The sequence below is a fragment of the Balaenoptera musculus genome, chromosome 3 (assembly GCF_009873245.2).
Source record: "Balaenoptera musculus isolate JJ_BM4_2016_0621 chromosome 3, mBalMus1.pri.v3, whole genome shotgun sequence".
In the NCBI taxonomy this organism is placed as follows: Eukaryota; Metazoa; Chordata; class Mammalia; order Artiodactyla; family Balaenopteridae; genus Balaenoptera; species Balaenoptera musculus.
This window is the reverse complement of record NC_045787.1, coordinates 92677962-92697805: the sequence shown is the minus strand read 5'-3', so window position 1 is coordinate 92697805 and position 19844 is coordinate 92677962. Positions and strand designations below refer to the sequence as shown.

Below are 19844 nucleotides of genomic sequence, written 5' to 3'. Positions count from 1 at the left end.
CTCTGAAATTAAGATCCCTGCACGCCTTTAACAAGATGAGTCATAGTCCTTTCACCAAAGTCAGAAAATGTATCCTGGTTACTTTTCTCTCATTTCATTTATGTTATTAAGAAAAAGCTAAGCAAATAACTAACTTGCCACTTCAAGATGCTCAGATAACTAACTAAAAACTAATTAAAAAACAAAACAAAACATGGTGTTTATGACGCCAATACATTAAAGTCAAAGGTTTAGGTTTTCCTTGGCTAGTTTATCATCTTTCCTTCTAACAAATTAGACGTTGCAAGAGAGAGAGGAGGAGTGGGGGAGAGAGGCCTTGTCCTTAGAAAAGATAAGTAAGTATTAATGCTCATTGTGCCAGATCAAAGTGAACAGACAAATGACAATCAGAACTCATAAGCTATAGTTGAATCCCAACACCTGGAGAGTCTTAGATGCTGCCAAATTAAAATGCAGTGCCTGCATAGCAAATGAAACAGTAAAAAAAAAAAAAGACAACCTACAGAATGGGAAAAAATATTTGTAAACAATGTGACCGACAAGGGCTTAATCTCCAAAATATATGAATAGCTCATACAACTCAATATCAAAAAACCAGGGACTTCCCTGGTGGCACAGTGGTTAAGAATCCACCTGTCAATGCAGGGGACACAGGTTCAAGCCCTGGTCCGGGAAGATCCCACTTGCCGCGAGCAACTAAGCCCGTGCGCCACAGCTACTGAGCCTGTGCTCTAGAGCCTACAAGCCACAACTACTGAGCCCACGTGCCTAGAGCCCATGCTCCGCAGCAAGAGAAGCCACCACAATGAGAAGCCCACACACCGCAATGAAGAGTAGCCCCCACTCGCTGCAACTAGAGAAAGCCCACACACAGCAACAAAGACCCAACGCAGCCAAAAAAAAAAAAAAAAAAAAAAACCAAACAACCAAACAACTCAATTGAAAAATGGGCAGAACACCTAAATAGACATTTCTCCAAAGAAAGCATACAGATGACCGAGAGTCACATGAAAAGATGGTCAACATCACTAATTATTAGAGAAATGCAAATTAAAACCACAATGAGATATCACCTCACACCAGTCAGAATGGCCAAAAAGGAACCCTCCTACACTGTTGGTGGTAATGTAAATTGGTACAACCACTGCAGAGAAGAGTATGGAGGTTCTGCAAAAAAACTAGAGTTGCCATATGATCCAGCAATCCCATTCCTGGGCATATATCCAGACAGAACTACATTCAAAAAGATACCTGCACCCATATGTTCACAGACGCACTATTCGCAATAGCCAAGACATGGAAACAACCTAAATGTTCATCGACAGAGGAATGGATAAAGAAGATGTGGTACATATATACAATGGAATATTACTCAGCCATAAAAAAGAATGAAATAATGCCATTTGCAGCAACATGGATGCAACTAGAGATTATCATACTAAGTGAAGCCTGACAGAGAAAGAGAAATACCATATGATATCACTTATATGTGGAATCTAAAATATGGCACAAATGAACCTATCTACAAAACAGAAACAGACTCACAGACATAGACATCAGACTTGTGGTTGCCAAGGGGGAGGTGGGAAGGGAGAGGGATAGACTGGGAGTTTGAGTTTAGTAGATATAAACTATTACATTTAGAATGGATAAACAACCAGGTCCCTACTGTATAGTACAGGGAACTATATTCGATAACCTGTGATAAACCATAATGAAAAAGAATATGAAAAAGAATGTATATATGTATATAACTGAGTGACTTTGTTGTACAGCAGAAATTAGCACAACGTTGTAAATCAACTCTACTTCAATAAAAAAAATAAGATGTAGTGCCTTTCTCTGTTGTATTCTTGTCTAATATAGCACATACATTGAAAGCCATGTCGGTCCCTAGAATGTAAAAGAAGTTCAGCAGCTCATTTTCCCCAAGATCATTTATCACACAGTGTTTGAAAAATTCAGAGAAGTGACATATTTTTACTTTAGATCACTGGTGATGCTGATCCTACTAAAAAACACTTCTAAGAATGATTTTGAAACAGCACTTTGGGATCAAGCTTTAAAAACTTAATACACAAGCCTATGGAGACGGAAATTCCTTTAATAGCACACCAGGTTAAGGTTTTGATTCTTTCCTTATTTAAAAAGGCATCTGCCAAAGATTCAACATAATAATAATAAAATTTATAATTTTGGGGGAAATTCCAGAATACTCACCATCACAGAGAAGGACTCTGCCAAAAATTGCTAAAGTTCAAATTATTCCAGTGTTAAATTAATTATCCTCCTGGGTCTTACAATAGCTCCTAAAAGGTCAAACTTTAGTTTGATAGCTGATTGATTGCCTATCACTAATGAAAATTTCTTAACATATTTTGAAAAAATCATGCTTTCTACTGAAAATGCACCTAAGTTAATAAAATAGCTGAAAGATCAACTTGCATTTTAAAATATTAACTTCTTCTTCAAAGGGAAGGTAAAATGAGTACTTGAAAACATTACCCATGTTTTTGTCCCTGGGGTTGACTGATTCAATATCCTAGAACAATGAATACATTTTTTAGTGCACTTGCCTGACAATTATTCTTTCATAAAGACACATAAAACAAGCATTTCTGGCAAGTAAGAAAGATTCTATAAAACATTCAGCTTCAGTATAATATCCCACTGGAGTTTTACAAGATCTCTTTAGGTTATGAAAATAAACAACATTCAAGATAACTTTGAAGATAAATTCCCTCTGAGTGTCTTCAAATACAGTTGGCCCTTGAACAAGGAGGGGATTAGGGATGCCCACCCACCTTGTTGTTGAAAATCCGAGTATAACTTATAGTGGGCCCTCCATAGCTGTGAATTCAATCAACCATGGATTGTAGTACTACAGTATTTACTACTGAAAAATATCTGCAATAAGTGGATCCAGGCAGTTCAAACCAGTGTTGTTCAAGGGTCAGCTGTACTGTTGATAGGAGGGCAGAGGTCAGTTAAAATGTTCTCATCCTGGGCTTCCCTGGTGGCGCAGTGGTTGAGAATCTGCCTGCCAATGCAGGGGACGTGGGTTCGATCCCTGGTCTGGGAAGATCCCACATGCCGCGGAGCAACTAGGCCCGGGAGCCACGATTACTGAGCCTGCGCGTCTGGAGCCTCTGCTCCGCAACAAGAGAGGCCGCGATAATAAGAGGCCCGCGCACCGTGATGAAGAGTGGCCCCCACTTGCCGCAACTAGAAAAAGCCCTCGCACAGAAACGAAGACCCAACACAGCCATAAATAAATTAAAAAAAAAAAAAAATGTTCTCATCCTAAGGAAGAGGGGAGAAGGTGTGTGTGGGTTTTTGAGTTCAGTGATAAAACCTGGGCTTAGGAACCCCAACTCTCCTTTAGAGTCATTTGCTTGTTCAGCTCCTTCTTGTGTGCTTTGGTGGCTGGAAAGAAGGAAGTGGTACATAAAACGGGTCATCAACAATGAGTCATCCTCAGGTTTAAATCTCCTTATTAGCAATGATGTCAATGTGAGCGCACGTATTTCAGGGACAGGAAGGGCAGCTCTGCCAATTCAAAGTGCTGATAGTTTAGAAAATGTAGGTGGAATTGTAGAGACAATGAGTCGAATACTAGAAGGTCACAACAACTTTCAGCTATACTTGCCTGTACCTGGGAAAAAGCAGCTGTCTTATTTCTTAAGAAATTTTCTTGGGGAGAAGTGAAGGTCTGCTTAGGGCAATGGTGGGGAATTTAGCTTTAGGACTGAAAAGGCCCATCATCCCCTCCAGCTGCTCTGCACAAAACAGAAACTATGGTAAGAATTTAAAGATACGCTCTCTTCAATGAGCCTTTATTTGATGAGATTCAACGAACATGCCAGAAAGTACCAAAAAACAAAAAGTAAGGTAAAAACCTCTTCAAAGTTATTATTTGATATTAAACACCTCATATCAAATTGTACAAGACATATAAAAGATCCTGGGATTTTTTTTTTTCCTTATTCACACATGCAACACCAAGGAATGGCTCTAGTCTAGTTTTTCAGGACTCCTACTTCTACTGGCAGGGTAAAAGTAATCCTTAAATGCAAAGACAGGAAGTAGCAGGAATATAATCATACTTTAGGTTTAGCCTTCTTTAATACCAGTCATTCTCTTACTATAAGCTCTGGCTAATTTATGGCACTCTTTTGGAATATCTTCTGATTGAATTAACAGGGTAGTGTTACTACCCTTCAGGGTAAAAACTACTGAACTCTGACAATTGACTGAGATGCCATGTGACCTTAAATCAAGACTCTTTGATACCTGGTAAATTTGATGATGACAATTATGAAGTATTCTTATCCTAATGTGGTGTAAAAAAGTGATTACTTTTTTTTTTTTTGCTCCCTGAATAAAATTTTAAAAATTAACTGGTGTGATTTTTAAATTGTCACAAAGTGGAAAACCTTTATGCATTGCTTTTGTTTATACAGAATTACTGATGGGATGGAAGAAGCTTAAGTTGCTCAGATCTGAAGTCACCTCACTTTTGTTGAGGAATACATAGTAGACTTGTTGAAATCTAGGGTTTACAGGTCACTATCAGTAGAGGACCACTTATCAGATAATAACAAGTATCCCTAGGACTGTACAGATATTGCTCCATATTTAAAAATAATTTATGCCAAAAAATGCAGTCATCCATACTCTAAATAGTTAAAGGGCCAACAGGAGATGCCATAATTTTACAAAAGTAGAGAAGCAAAAATTAAAAATGAATGACTTTCATTTTAATATAAGACAAGATATACTCTTACCAATGAGGTTGTATTCTACTCTTGAAACAAACATATATTACCCATAGGTAAGGAAAAATGATAGCGTTCAGTTTGTGTTGTATCTTTATGTACAGATATTAAATGGTAGATAGGGTAACTTTTTAAATGCTAAGCAAATCAATTACTTTATTATAAAGTTGGAGATACTGAGAAACTAGCTGGTACTGACAAAAAGCTAAGACACCATGATGTAACACTGTTATTTGCCTGCCTTCAACCAAAAGGATAAAGCCATTTAAACTTCATCCCAGAGTTTATCGCGACATCCAAAACAATAAATCCTCAGGTCCTTAGCACCTCCTCATAAAGCAGAAGGATAGGGGATCGGAATCAAGATGGTGGAGTAGTAGGGCATGGAACTCACCTCTTCCCACAAATACATCAAGAATACATGTACAAATGGAACATTTCTCACAGAACACCTACTGAACAGTAGCAGAAGACCTCAAACATCTGAAAGGACAAGAAAGATCTCCAAGTAATGGGGTAGCATGAAAGGGGCTGTGCAATTTAGGAAGCAGAGCTGAAATCTTTGCCCACGGCTGTGCAAACTGCAGATTCACACCTCCGCAGCTGGCTTTGTAAATGCAGTGCCTGTGGAACATCTGAACGGACAACTGGTGCTCCCACGGCTGGGATGGGTCTGGCCTTAGCAGCTGTGGGCTTTGTGGGCACATACACATGGGGGCTGGGCTGGGCCAGGGTCTGAGATGCCTCCATAGCTCCCACAGCGGGTCCAGGTGCGTGACGACTGCAGTCCTGGGACCTGACTTTAGCGGACCTGTGCTGGTGGCTTTGTGAAAAACAAAGACTGAGAAGCACCAGGGTTGATAGTCAGCATACCCATGGTTACAGAGGGGCCAAGGGCAGTGTTAACAACAGTGTGCTTTGTGAGCCTGCACAATGGATGAAGGTGACATAGCGGAGTACACTCACAGGTGAACAGGCCCAGTAGAGGAATACTCAGTGGCTTCTCTCCCTGTGGGAGCACTCCAATCCCGCCTACCTCACACTGCATATCAGAAATGCAGCTCAGAAATGGAGCTGGGGGCTTCTACTGAAACAAATAGGGAGCAGACCCTGACCTGGACAGGTCAGTGACAGCCACAGAGCAAAGAGGAGGCCCTGCTCAATATCCAGTGCAGGCTCTGGTCACCACGACATCAGTCACACCTCCTATCAAGGGGATAACGGCCAGAATACACTGAGGAAAGACGTGGCAGGCATCCATACTAAAAACAGCCTTCACACCAAAAAATATTAATGAGTTTACATGCAGGCTACACAGGGACATTCCCACATAAAAATAGTCCTCCAAGACCACAGTAGATAATTGTTCTTCCTAAACTCATAGAGCAACAGAAATATAAGTAAAATGAAAGCAGAGAAACCAGTCCCAATTAAAAGGTCGAGATAATTCCCCTGAAAGAACGAACAATGAAACAGATCTCTTCAGTCTAATAGTCATCGAGTTCAAAAAGGAGATAATGAAAAATTTGAAGGAATTAAGAAAGGCTATTGACAGAAATGCAGATTATTGTAAAAAGGAACTAGAAACTATAAGGAGGAGCCAAGAAAAATTAGAGAATTCATTTGAAGAAACAAAAGCTGAACTAAAGGCTATGAATAGCAGAATGAATAATACAGAAGAACAAATTAGTGATCTAGAAGATAGAATAATGGAAATCACCCAATCAGGAGAGCAGACAGAAACCCAAATGAAAACAGAAAGAAGGCAGTATAGGAGACCTATGGGATAACATAAAGCATGCCAATCTAAACATAATAGAGATCCCAGAAAGAGAATAGAGAATTGAAAATGTATTTGAAGAAATTATGGCTGAAAACTTCCCAAAACTAAAGAAGGAAACAGATATCCAGATACAGACAGCACAGAGGGTCCTGAACAAGATAAACCCAAATAGACCTACACCAAGACATATTATAATAAAAATGGCAAAAGTTAAAGAGGATTCTAAAGGCAGCAAGAGAAAAACAAAGAATTAATTGCAAGGGAACCCTCATAAGGCTATTAGCGGATTTCTCTACAGAAATGATGTGGGCCAGAAGGGAGTAACAAGATATATTCAAAGTCCTAAAAGGGAAAAATCTGCAACCTAGGATACTCTACCCAGCAAGATTATCATTTAGAATAGAGGGAGAAATAAAGAATTTTTTAGACAAGTAGAAACAAAGAATACAGCAATACTAAACCTACCCTAAAGAAAATATGGAAAGGTTTTCTCTAAATAGAAAAGTAGCAAGAATCTGTAGAAAAGAGAAAATCACAATTGGAAAGTAAATCACTTAAATAAGACAGTACACAGATTAAAAAAATCAAAAAAATTCTGTGAAAGCAATAACCACAATGAACAGAAAAAGGATGAAAATGAAGATGAAAAATAGGACATCAAAATCATAAAATGTGGGGGAAGAGAATAAGAAAATGTAGATTTTTTTTTCTAGAATGTGTTTGAGCCTATGACTACCAGTATAAAGCCAGTAGATATAGGAAGGGGTTATCATACTTAACAAACACAGCAACCACAAATCAAAAACATACAATAGGTTCACAAAAACCAAAAAGAAGAGAACATAAGCATAATACAAAAGAAAATCATCAAACTACAAAAGAAAATCATCAAACTACAAAAGGAAAAACAAAAAGAAAAAGAAAGGGACAAAGAAGAAATATAAAATCAATGGAAAAACAAGGTTAAAATGGTAATAAATACATATCTATCAATAATTACCTTAAATGTCAATGGACTAAATGCTCCAATCAAAAGACACAGAGTGGTAGGCTGGATAAAAAAACAAGATCCTACAATATGCTGCCTACAAGAGACACACTTTAGGGCAAAGTGCAGATAAATTAAAAGTGAGGGGATGGAAAAAGATATTTCATGTAAATGGAAAGGACAAGAAAGTGGGGGGTCACAATGCTTATATCAGACAAAATAGACTTTAAAACAAAGGCTATAAAGAAAGATAAAGAAGGACATTATATAATGATAAAAGGAAATACAAGGAGAGAATATTAAACTTGTCAATATATATGCACCCAATATATGTACACCCAAATACATAAAACAAATACTAACAGACATAAAGGGAGAAATTGACAGGAATACAATAATAGTAGGAGACTTTAACAACCCACTCACATCAAAAGATAGATTTTCAAGAGAGAAAATCAATTAGGCAACAGAGATCTTAAATGATACAACATAACAGTTAGACTTAATTAGGACATTACATCCAAAAAAAGCAGAATACACATTCTTTACAAGTGCACATGGAACATTCTCTAGGATTGACCACATACTTGGGCACAAAACAAGCCTCAACAAATTGAAGAGTATAGAAATGATTTCAAGCATCTTTTCTGACCACAATGGCATGAAACTAGAAATCAACCACAGAAAAGAAATGAGAAAAAAAACAATTACATGGAGACTAAACATCATGCTACTATAAAACCAATGGGTCAATGATGAAATCAAAGAAGAAATTAAAAAATACATTGAGGCAAATGACAATGAAAATGCAACCATACAAAATCAATGGCATGCAGCAAAGGCATTCTTAGAGGGAAGTTCATAGTAATACAGGCCTTCCTTAAGAAACAAAAATCTCAAACAATCTAACCCGTCTAAAAGAATTATAAAAAGAATAATAAACAAAACCTAAAGTCAGCAGAAGGAAGGAGATAATAAAGATCAGCGCGGAAGTAAATAAAATAGAGATTAAAAAACAATAGAAAAAATTAATAAAACCAAGAGCTCGTTCTTTGAAAGGGTAAGCAAAATTTACAAACCTCTGGCTAGGCTCACCGTGAAGAAAGACAGATGACCCAAATAAATAAATAAAATAAGAAATCAAAGAGGAGAAATCACAACAGATACAGTAGAAATACAAAAAAAATAAGAGAATACTATGAACAATTATATGCCAACAAATTTGACAACCTCAAAAAAATGAACAACTTTCTAGAAACATATAGCCCACCAAAACTGAATCAAGAAGAAATAGATAACTTGAACAGACCAATTGCTAGAAATGAAATCGAATCAGTAATAAAAAAACTCCCTACAGGGCTTCCCTGGTGGCGCAGTGGTTGAGAGTCCGCCTGCCAATGCAAGGGGCACAGGTTCGAGCCCTGGTCTGGGAAGATCCCACATGCCGCGGAGCAACTGGGCCCGTGAGCCATAACCACTGAGCCTGCGCGTCTGGAGCCTGTGCTCCGCAACAAGAGATTCCGCGACAGTGAGAGGCCCACGCACCGCGATGAAGAGTGGCCCCCGCTTGCCACAACTAGAGAAAGCCCTCGCACAGAAACGAAGACCCAACACAGCCATAAATAAATAAATAAATAAAAATTAAAAAAAAAAAAAAAAAAAAACTCCCTACAAACAGAAGTCCAGGACCAGATAGCTTCACTGGGAAATTCTACCAAACATACAAAGAAAAACTTATACTGATTCCTCTCAAACTCTTCCAAAAGATTGAAGATGAAGGAATACTCCCAAAGACATTCTATGAAGCCACGATCACCCTGACGCCAAAACCAGACAAAGACACTAACAACAAAGAAAATTACAGGCCAGTATCTTTGATGAATATAGATGCAAAAATTCTGAACAAAATATTAGCAAAGTGAATCCAACAGCACATAAGAAATGCCATACACCAAGACCAAGTGGGATTCATCCCAGGTTCACAAGGATGGTTCAACACACACAAATCAATCAATGTGATACACCACATCAACAAAAGAAAAGATAAAAACCACATGATCATCTCAACAAATGCAGAAAAAACATTTGATAAAATTTAACATCTATTCATGATAAAAACCCTTATGAAAGTGGGTATAGAGGGAACATATCTCAACATAAAAGCTATTTATGACAAACCCACAGCCAGTATAATAAACAATGGTGAAAAGCTGAAAGCCTTCCTGCTAAAATCTGGAACAAGACAAGGATGCCCACTCTCACCACTTCTCTTCAATACTGTAGTGGAAGTCCTAGCCACAGCAATCAGACAAGAAAAAGAAATAAAATGTATTCAGTTTTGTAGGGAAGAGGTAAAATTGTCATTTTGCAGATGACATGATAATATACATAGAAAACCCTAAAGACTCCACACAAAAACTACTAAAACTGATAAACTAATTCAGCAAGGTAGCAGGATACAAGATTAACATACAGAAATTGGTTGCATTTCTTTACACTAATAATGAAATATAAGAAAGGGAATGCAAACTAACAATCCCTTTTAAAACTGCACCCAAAAAAATTCTTAGGAATAAATCCCACCAAGGACGTGAAAGACTTATATGCTGAGAACTACACAGCATTAATACAGGAAATTAAAGATGATTCAAAGAAATGGAAAGCTATCCCATGCTCTTGGATTGAAAGAATTAATACTATTAAAATGAGCATACTACCCAAAGCAATCTACAGATTCAATGTGATCCCTATTAAATTACCCATGACATTTTTCACAGAAATAGAACAAATAATTCTAAAATTTATATGGAACCATAAAAGACCCAGAATTGCCAAAGCAATCCTGAGGAAAAAGAACAAAGCTGGAGGCATAAACCTCCCAGACTTAAGATGATACTACAAGGCTATAGTAATCAAAACAGCAAGGTATTGGCAAAAAAACAGACATACAGATAAATGGAACATAATAGAGAGCCCAGAAATAAACCTGCACACCTATAAATGATTAATCTTCAACAAAGGAGGCAAGAATATACAATGGAGAAAAGACAGTCTCTTCAGCAAGAGGTGTTGCGAAAGTTGGACAGCCCCATGTAAATCAATGAAGTTAGGACCCACCCTCACACCATACACAAAAATAAACTCAAAATGGCTCAAAGACCTAAAATATAAGACAAGACACCATAAAACTCCTAGACGAGAACATAGGCAAAACATTTTCTGACATAAATTGTACCAATGTTTTCTTGGGTCAGCCTTCCAAGGTGAAAGAAAGAAAAACAAAAATAAACAAATGGACCTAATCAAACTTACAAGCCATTGCACAGCAAAGGAAACTATAAACAAAATGAAAAAACCTATGGAATGGGAAAAAATATTTGAAAATGATGTGACCAACAAGGGCTTAATCTCCAAAATATACAAACAGCTCATATAACTCAACAACAAAAAACCAAACAACCCAATCAAAAAATTGGCAGAAGACCTAAATAGACATTTCTCCAAAGAAGACATACAGATGGCCAATAGGCACATGAAAAAGATGCTCAACATCACTAATTATTAGAGAAATGCAAATCAAAGCTACAATGAGGTACCACCTCACACTGGTCAAATGGCCATTATTAAAAATCTACAAATAACAAATGGTGCAGAGGGTGTGGAGAAAAGGGAACCCTCCTACATTGTTGGTGGGAATGTAAGTTGGTGCAGCCACTATGGAAAACAGTATGGAAGTTCCTCAGAAAACTAAAAATAGAGTTGCCATATGATCCAGCAATCCCACTCCTGGGCATATATCCAGACAAAACTATAATTCAAAAAGATACAAGTACCCCTATGTTCATAGCAGCACTATTTACAATAGCCAAGACATGGAAAAAACCTAAATGTCCATCGACAGATGAATGGATAAAGAAGATGTGGTATATATATATATATATATACATACATACATACACACACACACACACAATGGAATACTACTAAGCCATAAAGAAGAATGAAATAATGCCATTTGCAGCAACATGGATGGACCTAGAGATTATCATACTAAGCAAAGTGAGTCAGAAAGAAAAAGACAAGTACCATATGATATCACATGTGGAATCTAAGATACCACACAAATCAACATACCTACAAAACAAAAACCGACTCACAGACATAGAGAACAAACTTTTGGTTGCCAAGGGGGGTGGGATAGGGGAGGGAAGAATTGGGAGTTTGGGATTAGTAGAGGCAAACAATTATATATAGGATCGGTAAACAACAAGATTCTACTGTATAACATAGGGAACTATACATATAGTATAGTATGTATAGTATAGTATGTATAGTATACATATTGAACATACTATATTCAATATCCTGTGACAAACCATAAAGGAAAAAGAATATATACTATGTATAACTGAGTCACTGTGCTGTACAGAAGAAATTAATAGAACATTGTAAAACAACTATATTTCAATAATATTTTTTAAAAAAGAGGAAGGATAGAAGAATAAGGAAAAAGTAAGTAATTACAACCTTAATAGTTTTCTCTTGAAGGGTAATGAGGGACCTTGTCTATTAGGCAATCCTATGATCTTAGGTTTTTAAAATAATACCCAGGGGAAAGGAAGAGATCTTTGTCTCTTAAGCTCTAATACTAGTTAGGTCTTGGTAAAAGAAAAATTTCTACTTGACTTGTTTGATCTATCACAATGGAATTCTTGTTCAGGCATTTCAGTATATAAAGTCCACTTGTTTTAGTATTTTCATAATAATCTATGTATAGCATTGTAAACACACCTAAAACTCATTTAAAAAGCTTTGCATGATTGCCTTGGATTTACAATTTACATTTCAGGCAAGAGAAGTTATTTTTTGATAAGACCATTTGTTTCTCTCTTAGAAATATTCTGGAAAACTCTCTCTCCTCATGGTTTAACAATATATTTCTGCCAAGACCATGGCAGAAATGTCCTAAATCTTAATGTCCTTGGCTCCCAGAAATATAACTCATGACATAAATTAAGCTATTTAAAAATTTTAAATTACATTTTAATTTTGAGTTTTTACCAATGAAATGTGAACATCTAAGATGATCCTATGAAATAATTCATTAGCTTTATGAAGAAATAATGCAGTGCTAATTTCTTTACGTCTACATTTTTGAAATAGGAAAGCTTTGTAGGTATTAGCATTCAGATCAACTGTATTTTACTTCAAAGTGAAAAAAAACACATAAAGGTATAAACTCTATCAAAATTTCCTAAACACAAGAACAAGAAAATTGAAATATAAAAGAACACAAAGAATCATAGTACTTCCGAGACAATACACAAGATGATTTAGGGATGACCCTGTGCTCTCCCAGGAGTATTGTGAATTGCGTTTCTTTTTCCCAATTTATTAAAGGCCAGAGAAACACAGAGAGATGACTCATGAGAAATGTGACAATGTGTATTTTACCTAAACATGCATTGCAAAAGTCCAGGGGAGAATAGGCAGAAAAAAGAAAAAAAAAAAAAGCAAAAAGCAAAAAAAAAGCCTGAAATTTAAAAAAAAGTCATATCTAGCTTAGACAATCCCAAAGTGACAAACTGGTATTTAAACTTCCTGATATCAAAAGCAAAAAAAAAAAAAAAAAAAAAAAAGAAAAAAAATTGTCTGACAAAAGAGAAACACAGTTCATCTAAAGGAAACTAAGCTTTTATATAGACTCTGAAAAAAACTTATGTTTTAGGAAACTATATTTGTCAGCCATTCTCTGTAATAGTTTCTAGGTAACTGCAATACATAGGTTCTTCATCCCCAGGAAATTTACATGGGATATAACCAATTCCCAGAAGCTCACCCCCAGAAGACTGCTCTGTGGCCTGACTCTGTGGGAATTTACTTGGCCGAAGGATAGAGACAATGCAACTCTACACAGTACTTCAATTAGGCTAGTCCAAAGAGCACTCATTTCTCTATATGCAAGTAAACAATTTTGATCGGGTCAATTAAGAAATGTCTGTTTCTTAAGAGGGAGTTGGAATGAGCTCCTCAGCCTAAGGACAGAGGGACTGTTTCACGTGAGCTTAGAGGACAACAGTGAAGTCACTGTAAATTTCGCTGCATATAACATTTTTGTGTCCATATAGGTTAAAAGTGGCTTATAAAATATTTTCTAAAAATAAAGTAAGATCACCAGTGACACCTAAGCAAGGAAGTAGTTCAATGAACTAAATATAAAATTTGTGCCGTCAGATGAGATTTTGCAGGAGCTGATCTTGAGACATTAGGGACAGAGAAAAAAATGAAGGAAAGATAAAAGTACTACAAGATCCAGGCAAGGCTAACCTCAAACTTGGCTCTGATCCGTGGCAAATGAAGAGGTTTGCATAAACCCTGAGTCATACCTGATTCAAGAATAAAAGGGGGGTATCTTGCCAAAAAGCAACACTAAGGAAATTGTTTCTAAGAAGCATAAGGGGAAAGACTCTGCAATTACCAGTTCTGTGTTTATAAATAGCATCATTCATGTCCCTTGTGGGCTTGTTATGGGCCCTCCAAAAATACATCCATGCAAATTTTATTTCCCAAAGCATTATACTATATAATAAAATGCTATCTTTTGAGGAAAAAGGAAGTGATCCAAGGGTAAACATAAAGGACCATACCAATTATAATGAAAAAAAATCATTAAAATTCACAAAACTGTACTTTCTTTTACAAGCAAACAATGTTAAATTATGACCCCAAATTATATTTTCCATGAATGGTCATCTTTGTACTACTGTAACTTAAATTAGTCCCCAGGTTTTATTTCACATCTAGCTCTTCAGTGCTACTAAGTGGGAGAAGAATGTTCCCACTCTATGTATGTCATGGGCACTCAGTCCTTCCAGCTAGTTCTGACTCTTGGAACAATCTTCCTAGGCAGCTGCTACAAGGGTACACGCTGCCCTGGCCACCATTCAAAGGCCCTCGCATGGGGAGCCTGTTCCTCTCCTGCCAACTTGGGGGTGGACACAATGAAGGCATTGGGCAGAGATGCCTAACTTCAGACATTCTGGGAATTTCCTGACTAAGGAGCTTCCAGTACTAGTTCACATCTTTCTGTAGGCAGGAACCAAACAAGCAACTGGATAATGCTCTTTGCTGTAATCCAATGATAAAAAGAAGATAAGGAATGGAGAGAACCTAGGTCACTAAAAGTGGTGCATCTGGCTTAGACATTTCAAAGTTCACACCACATTATAATAAATTTTAGACAATTTGCTAGCCTTTCATTTTCAGACATCTAAAACAAATGGTACACACCAGCCCTGGCCACATCGTAGTGTGTAAGGGGCAAGGAACATGTCTGAGCCTGCTAGGTGTCCCAGAAGAGTGACACATCACCACAGGCAGCAAACCTCACTCAAGAGATCCCCAAGATCTGGTCTCCCACCCCCAGCCTCATGCCACTTTTCCTCTTTACTCTGTACACTCCTGGCCTGGTGGCCTTACATCAACGTACCAAGCTCCTCCTTGCCTCACTCTCTTCAAATAAACTATTTCCTCTTCCTGGAATGCCCTTCCTTCCCCCCACTTTGCCTGGCTACCTACTCTTCCCACGTCAGTTTAAAAGTCAACTTTCCAGGAATTTATTTCTCTTAGTAGATCCCATTCTTCTCCCTCAGTCCCCCCGAATCTGATCAGAAATCTTACTTCCTCACATACTTGTCACAAATGTAAATAACAATCATTTGTTAATTATTTTAAAAAGTAGGCATTCCCCTGTAAGCTCCACGAAGGCAGGACAGAGACAGTTCATCCCTTTTCTGCTATATTTTCAGTTGCTAGGCCAGCACCATAATCGGCATTCAACAAGTATTTGTTAAAATGATAAATATTATCTAATTATATAATTGGAAAAAAAAATGTAATTCTTCAACCGTTCAACACATTGCAAGATAGTTATTATGGTCCACATTTTACAGATGAGAGAAGTACATTGCAGAGAAGAGGATTTCACTCAAGTTCACATGGCTAATAGGAAATGGCAGAACTCGGACTTAAACAAAGAACTTCTGACCTTGAAGCTGAAGCTCTAAGATCAGATTTGCTCATCAAATTAGCACATAGCCCACAAAGAGCATTCTAACAGCACTCTGTCCTCAATGGAGCTTCACAATGAAGAAAATTAGGATGAGAACTGTTGATGTTCTCTGCGAACAGAGGACTGATTTATTTATGCTGCCTTCCTGATGTTTGGAAATTGAAGTAGCGTACTATGACTTATTGCACATGGATGGAATGGTCTAAAGTACTTTCTTGAGAGTTCATCAAAGAGACAGAAAGTGAAAAGACACTTACCATAATTCCAGTGAGCAAACAGACTCCTTTCCCACAGTATGTGTTAGGTACCATGTCACCATAACCAATGGAGAGAAAAGTTATTGATATCAACCACATTGCTCCAAGGAAGTTGCTAGTAACATCCTGTTGATCATGGTACCTGAAAAATAGCAAACAAAGCCAGTCCTTCATAATTAATCTAGAGTAGGGCTGCCAAGGGCAGTTCGATTCAATACAGTGAATTTACTAAGTAGCGTCTATAACATGCTCTATTTAGAGGTTTTCAAAGCTCAATATTATAAATAAAATTGGGGTTCTACCTAAGCAATCTGAAAGACATCAGAATTTCTCAACTTTAAAAATAATCTGAAAGAGAAACTGTAAAATACGAAAATTGCTTTTCTCACTGGTTTAAGTTGATTAACGCACATTTATCTTTGAATCCTGCTTTGGCCTTGCTCACATCTCATCCTTCCTTGATGCTCACTGATGTGCCCAACTTGTGGAACAATATGCAGTGCCCCGATCTCCCTCCTCACCTTTGTACCAAAAGGAGCCACGGTGTTCCCTTTGCTACCTTTATTTCTTAATGGGCCAACTCCTAGTCGTCTTTCAAAATAAGTTCAGGTGGGAGCCTCTTCTGTCTACGCTCCTCCCAGCCCATTTCTGGGGCTCAGTATCCCATATATTCCTCCATCACAGGACTACATTGTAGCTGTCTACCTGGAGGTCCTGTACTAGCCATCCTCCTTGAAGATGGAAAATGTACCTTTGATTGCATAATCCATGCCCAGAACTGGAGCTTAGTATAAGTTATTACCTCACCAGATACACACAAAGAGTTTATAGTCAAAAAGAGGGAGAGGGATGCAGTTTATCCACAATATTCTATGAAGTGTCAAATTTTTCTAATGAGAAGAAGGATTTTTATATCAGAAACAGATATAAAATTTTGCTTGAATTATCAGTGTTAAACAGTAACCCTGGCCCATTGTGGGGCACTATTATCCACCATGCATACAACTGTGAGGCCATGCAAGTTGTTACTTTAGAGAAACTTGCCCTGGATGCATGCTCTGTGTAGTCATGGGGCAGAGTAGCCCTCCTCCATGGTAGTCACACCCCAGACTCTCTCTGGTCACTAGAGACATTCCTTGCTCTTCAATTCAACTTCTGTAAGGACCACCCTTTCTTCCCAGCTCTCAGATACCACTGGGGATGGCTTTCCCTTCCTTATTTCTTGCTCTCCAAAGCGTGCTGATAATCCCCTAGCTTGCACTCACTCAGTCCTGCCTTTCAGCTCCACGACATGTCTGTGTAGCCAGAGCTGTGGAGGCAAGGAGGCTGCCCCATGACCCGAGCCCCAGGATTGATCCCATATACAACCTACATTGGACCAGTGCATTCTCTTTTTTTTTTTTTTTTTTTCTGTTCTTCACATCATTCCAAGGCTTCTGCATCTATAGCCCAAAGTGCAGGAAGTTTATAGAGTATAAGCTTTCCTCTGCAGTATCATACCTCTGAAGGGGAGACCGTGGATCTTGCCTCTGTCTTTGGATACAGAAAGGCCTATGCTTAACACTTTGGTACCTTTGTTTTCTAACAAAGAAGAGAGAACTAAGAAATGGTATTTTTTGCTACTTTGGTCTAGGGAAAGAGAAACCTCTGCCTGGAGTGAGTGGAACCCCAGAGTAAGGAAGAGTGACGGCATCACTGTATCTTCAAAAAGAAAATGGAAGGGCACGCACACAGGCAGCCAGACCTGTTGAGGGGCATCCTGTGATTCTCTGGTGGTGGGAGGGCAGCAACCTCCACCATTCTACCTCAGGGAACTGCCACCATGACTTAGATGCAGAGTCCCCTCTTCCCAGGATGGCTGGGTGGAGAGGCTGTCATTGCCAAAAGGAAGGTCAAGATGTACTCATATTATTCAGTCATAAAAAAGAATGAAATAATGCCATTTGCAGCAACATGGATGGATCTAGAGATTCTCATACTAAGTGAAGTAAGTCAGACAGAGGAAGACAAATATCATATGATATCACTTATACGTGGAATCTAAGAAAAAGATACAAATGAACTTATTTACAAAAATACCAGACTCAGACATAGAAAACAAATTTATGGTTAACAAAGGGGAGGGGCAAATTAAGAGTTTGGGATTAACAGATATACACTAATATTCATAAAATAAATAAACAACAAGGACCTATTGTATAGTACAGGGAACTATATTCAATATCTTGTAATAACCTATAATGGAAAAGAATTTGAAAAAGAATCTATATATGTATATATATATCTGAAAAGAATATACATCTATCTGAATCACTTTGCTGTACACCTGAAACTAACACAACATTGTAAATCAACTATAATTTAAAAAGAAGATCAATTCCTAGCTTTTAAGGAAGACAGATGAGTGCAATTCCTCTGAGAAACTCTGTTAAATAACGTGCACATAGGATTAGGGTGATGCGATCCGTGCTGTAGTTCAGCTACAACATGGGCTACCAGGCTCTGTGGACTGCTCGGGGAGCCTGCTATGCCTGTGTGATGAGGCTTCCATGGGGCCATGTGGTTTTTATTTCAAACAAGACCCTTAGAAGTAAGCTTTGGATTAATAACCTACCCATGATATTGGGGCTTTCTATGAATAGTCCTCATCAAGCAGTCGCCTGAAACGGGGAATACATTACCCTGGTGTGGGTGTGGGCTACATGAGAGAGGGGAGGCAAAAGCTTCATGGCCTATTCAATTCTTAATTGTGAGACAAAGTTTCTTCTTAACAAATCATGATTTACAGAAAAATTTGATGCGTATAAGAGCCAATGGCCCTAATTCCCTGGTGCATATGAAATATTTGTTGAGCCCTCACTATGTGTTCAACACTTGACTTGCATTTTCTCATTTTACATTGATGTTTTAAGACATGGACAACCTTTCTGGCTGAAAAAGCTATACTCTTCACCCTTTCTATATCAACAAAGTGTCCTCAATCACTACCCACTTAGAAAATGTGACCATGTCTGAGTGATAACCTCCAGTTATTGCTACATCGCTAGTGACCAGAACACATCTCTAGGCACATGGTGTTCCTTTGGTAGAGCAACTACAAAGAGGAGTTTGAGATTTCATACTGTAAACAAAGGTCTTTAAAGGGGCACCTTCACTGCTGGTGCCCACAGGTCAATCTTCTCAACTTTGGCAAGGGTGTGAAAGTCTTTCTCATCTGTTCTTCCTGAAGCACTTTGATTCAGTTTTCAAAGTTTAGAGCAGTAAATGACTTTGAAAGTTACAATAAAAAGCATTCACTGACTCTTCTTTAGTTACCTACATTTAATAAATACACAAGTTTTAAATACAATTTAAATACAAATTGCTCCCATCCTCATTAAACTCTTCACCATTCTCAAGTATTATGCCATTATATCATTCAGTTATTATTTGTTATATGCTATGCATGTTATATTGGGTCAGATACTGTAAAGCTGTATTGAAGGGCCTAATTAGAAACAAATATCTTTCTAGGAGTTGGTATTTAAGGGCTTGGGGTTCAATGGTAAATTATCTTTTTTGCTTAATAAATAATTAACCTACCTGAAAAATGGCTCAGAATGGAAAAATAACATTTCATACTAATGTTTTTGTTACATTCAGGCATACTTAGTCATGACTAGTCAAGAAGAGGCAGGTAATTAGGGACCACATTAGCTACTATTAGAACAATCAAGGTTTCTTTCTTGGCAACTCAGAAACAAAAATTAGACTTATCAACAGGATGACGTTTTCACTTAGAACACTTCCAGGTTTTGAATTTATGCCAGAGTCACACCACTGTGAACGATTAATATATACAATTTAAACGGTTAAAAATTTTCAAAACGTTTCTCACAGTAAGTTCACGTCACAAACTTACTCAGACAATTCCGACCTTCTCCACAAGGGGAGTTATTCTGGGAAAGACTTGAAGAAATGACTCACA

At 37.7% G+C, this 19844-nt stretch overlaps 1 protein-coding gene across 4 annotated transcripts in view; it reads right to left on the bottom strand.

The window, feature by feature from the left end:
* KCNN2 (potassium calcium-activated channel subfamily N member 2) overlaps positions 1-19844 on the bottom strand; it is a 325527-nt gene that overhangs the window by 30032 nt on the left and 275651 nt on the right. For all 4 annotated transcript variants that reach the window (XM_036848996.1, XM_036848997.1, XM_036848998.1 and 1 more), the window contains one exon: positions 15878-16019. In XM_036848996.1, the coding sequence (XP_036704891.1) occupies positions 15878-16019 (142 nt within the window). The remainder of the gene's footprint in view (positions 1-15877; positions 16020-19844) is intronic.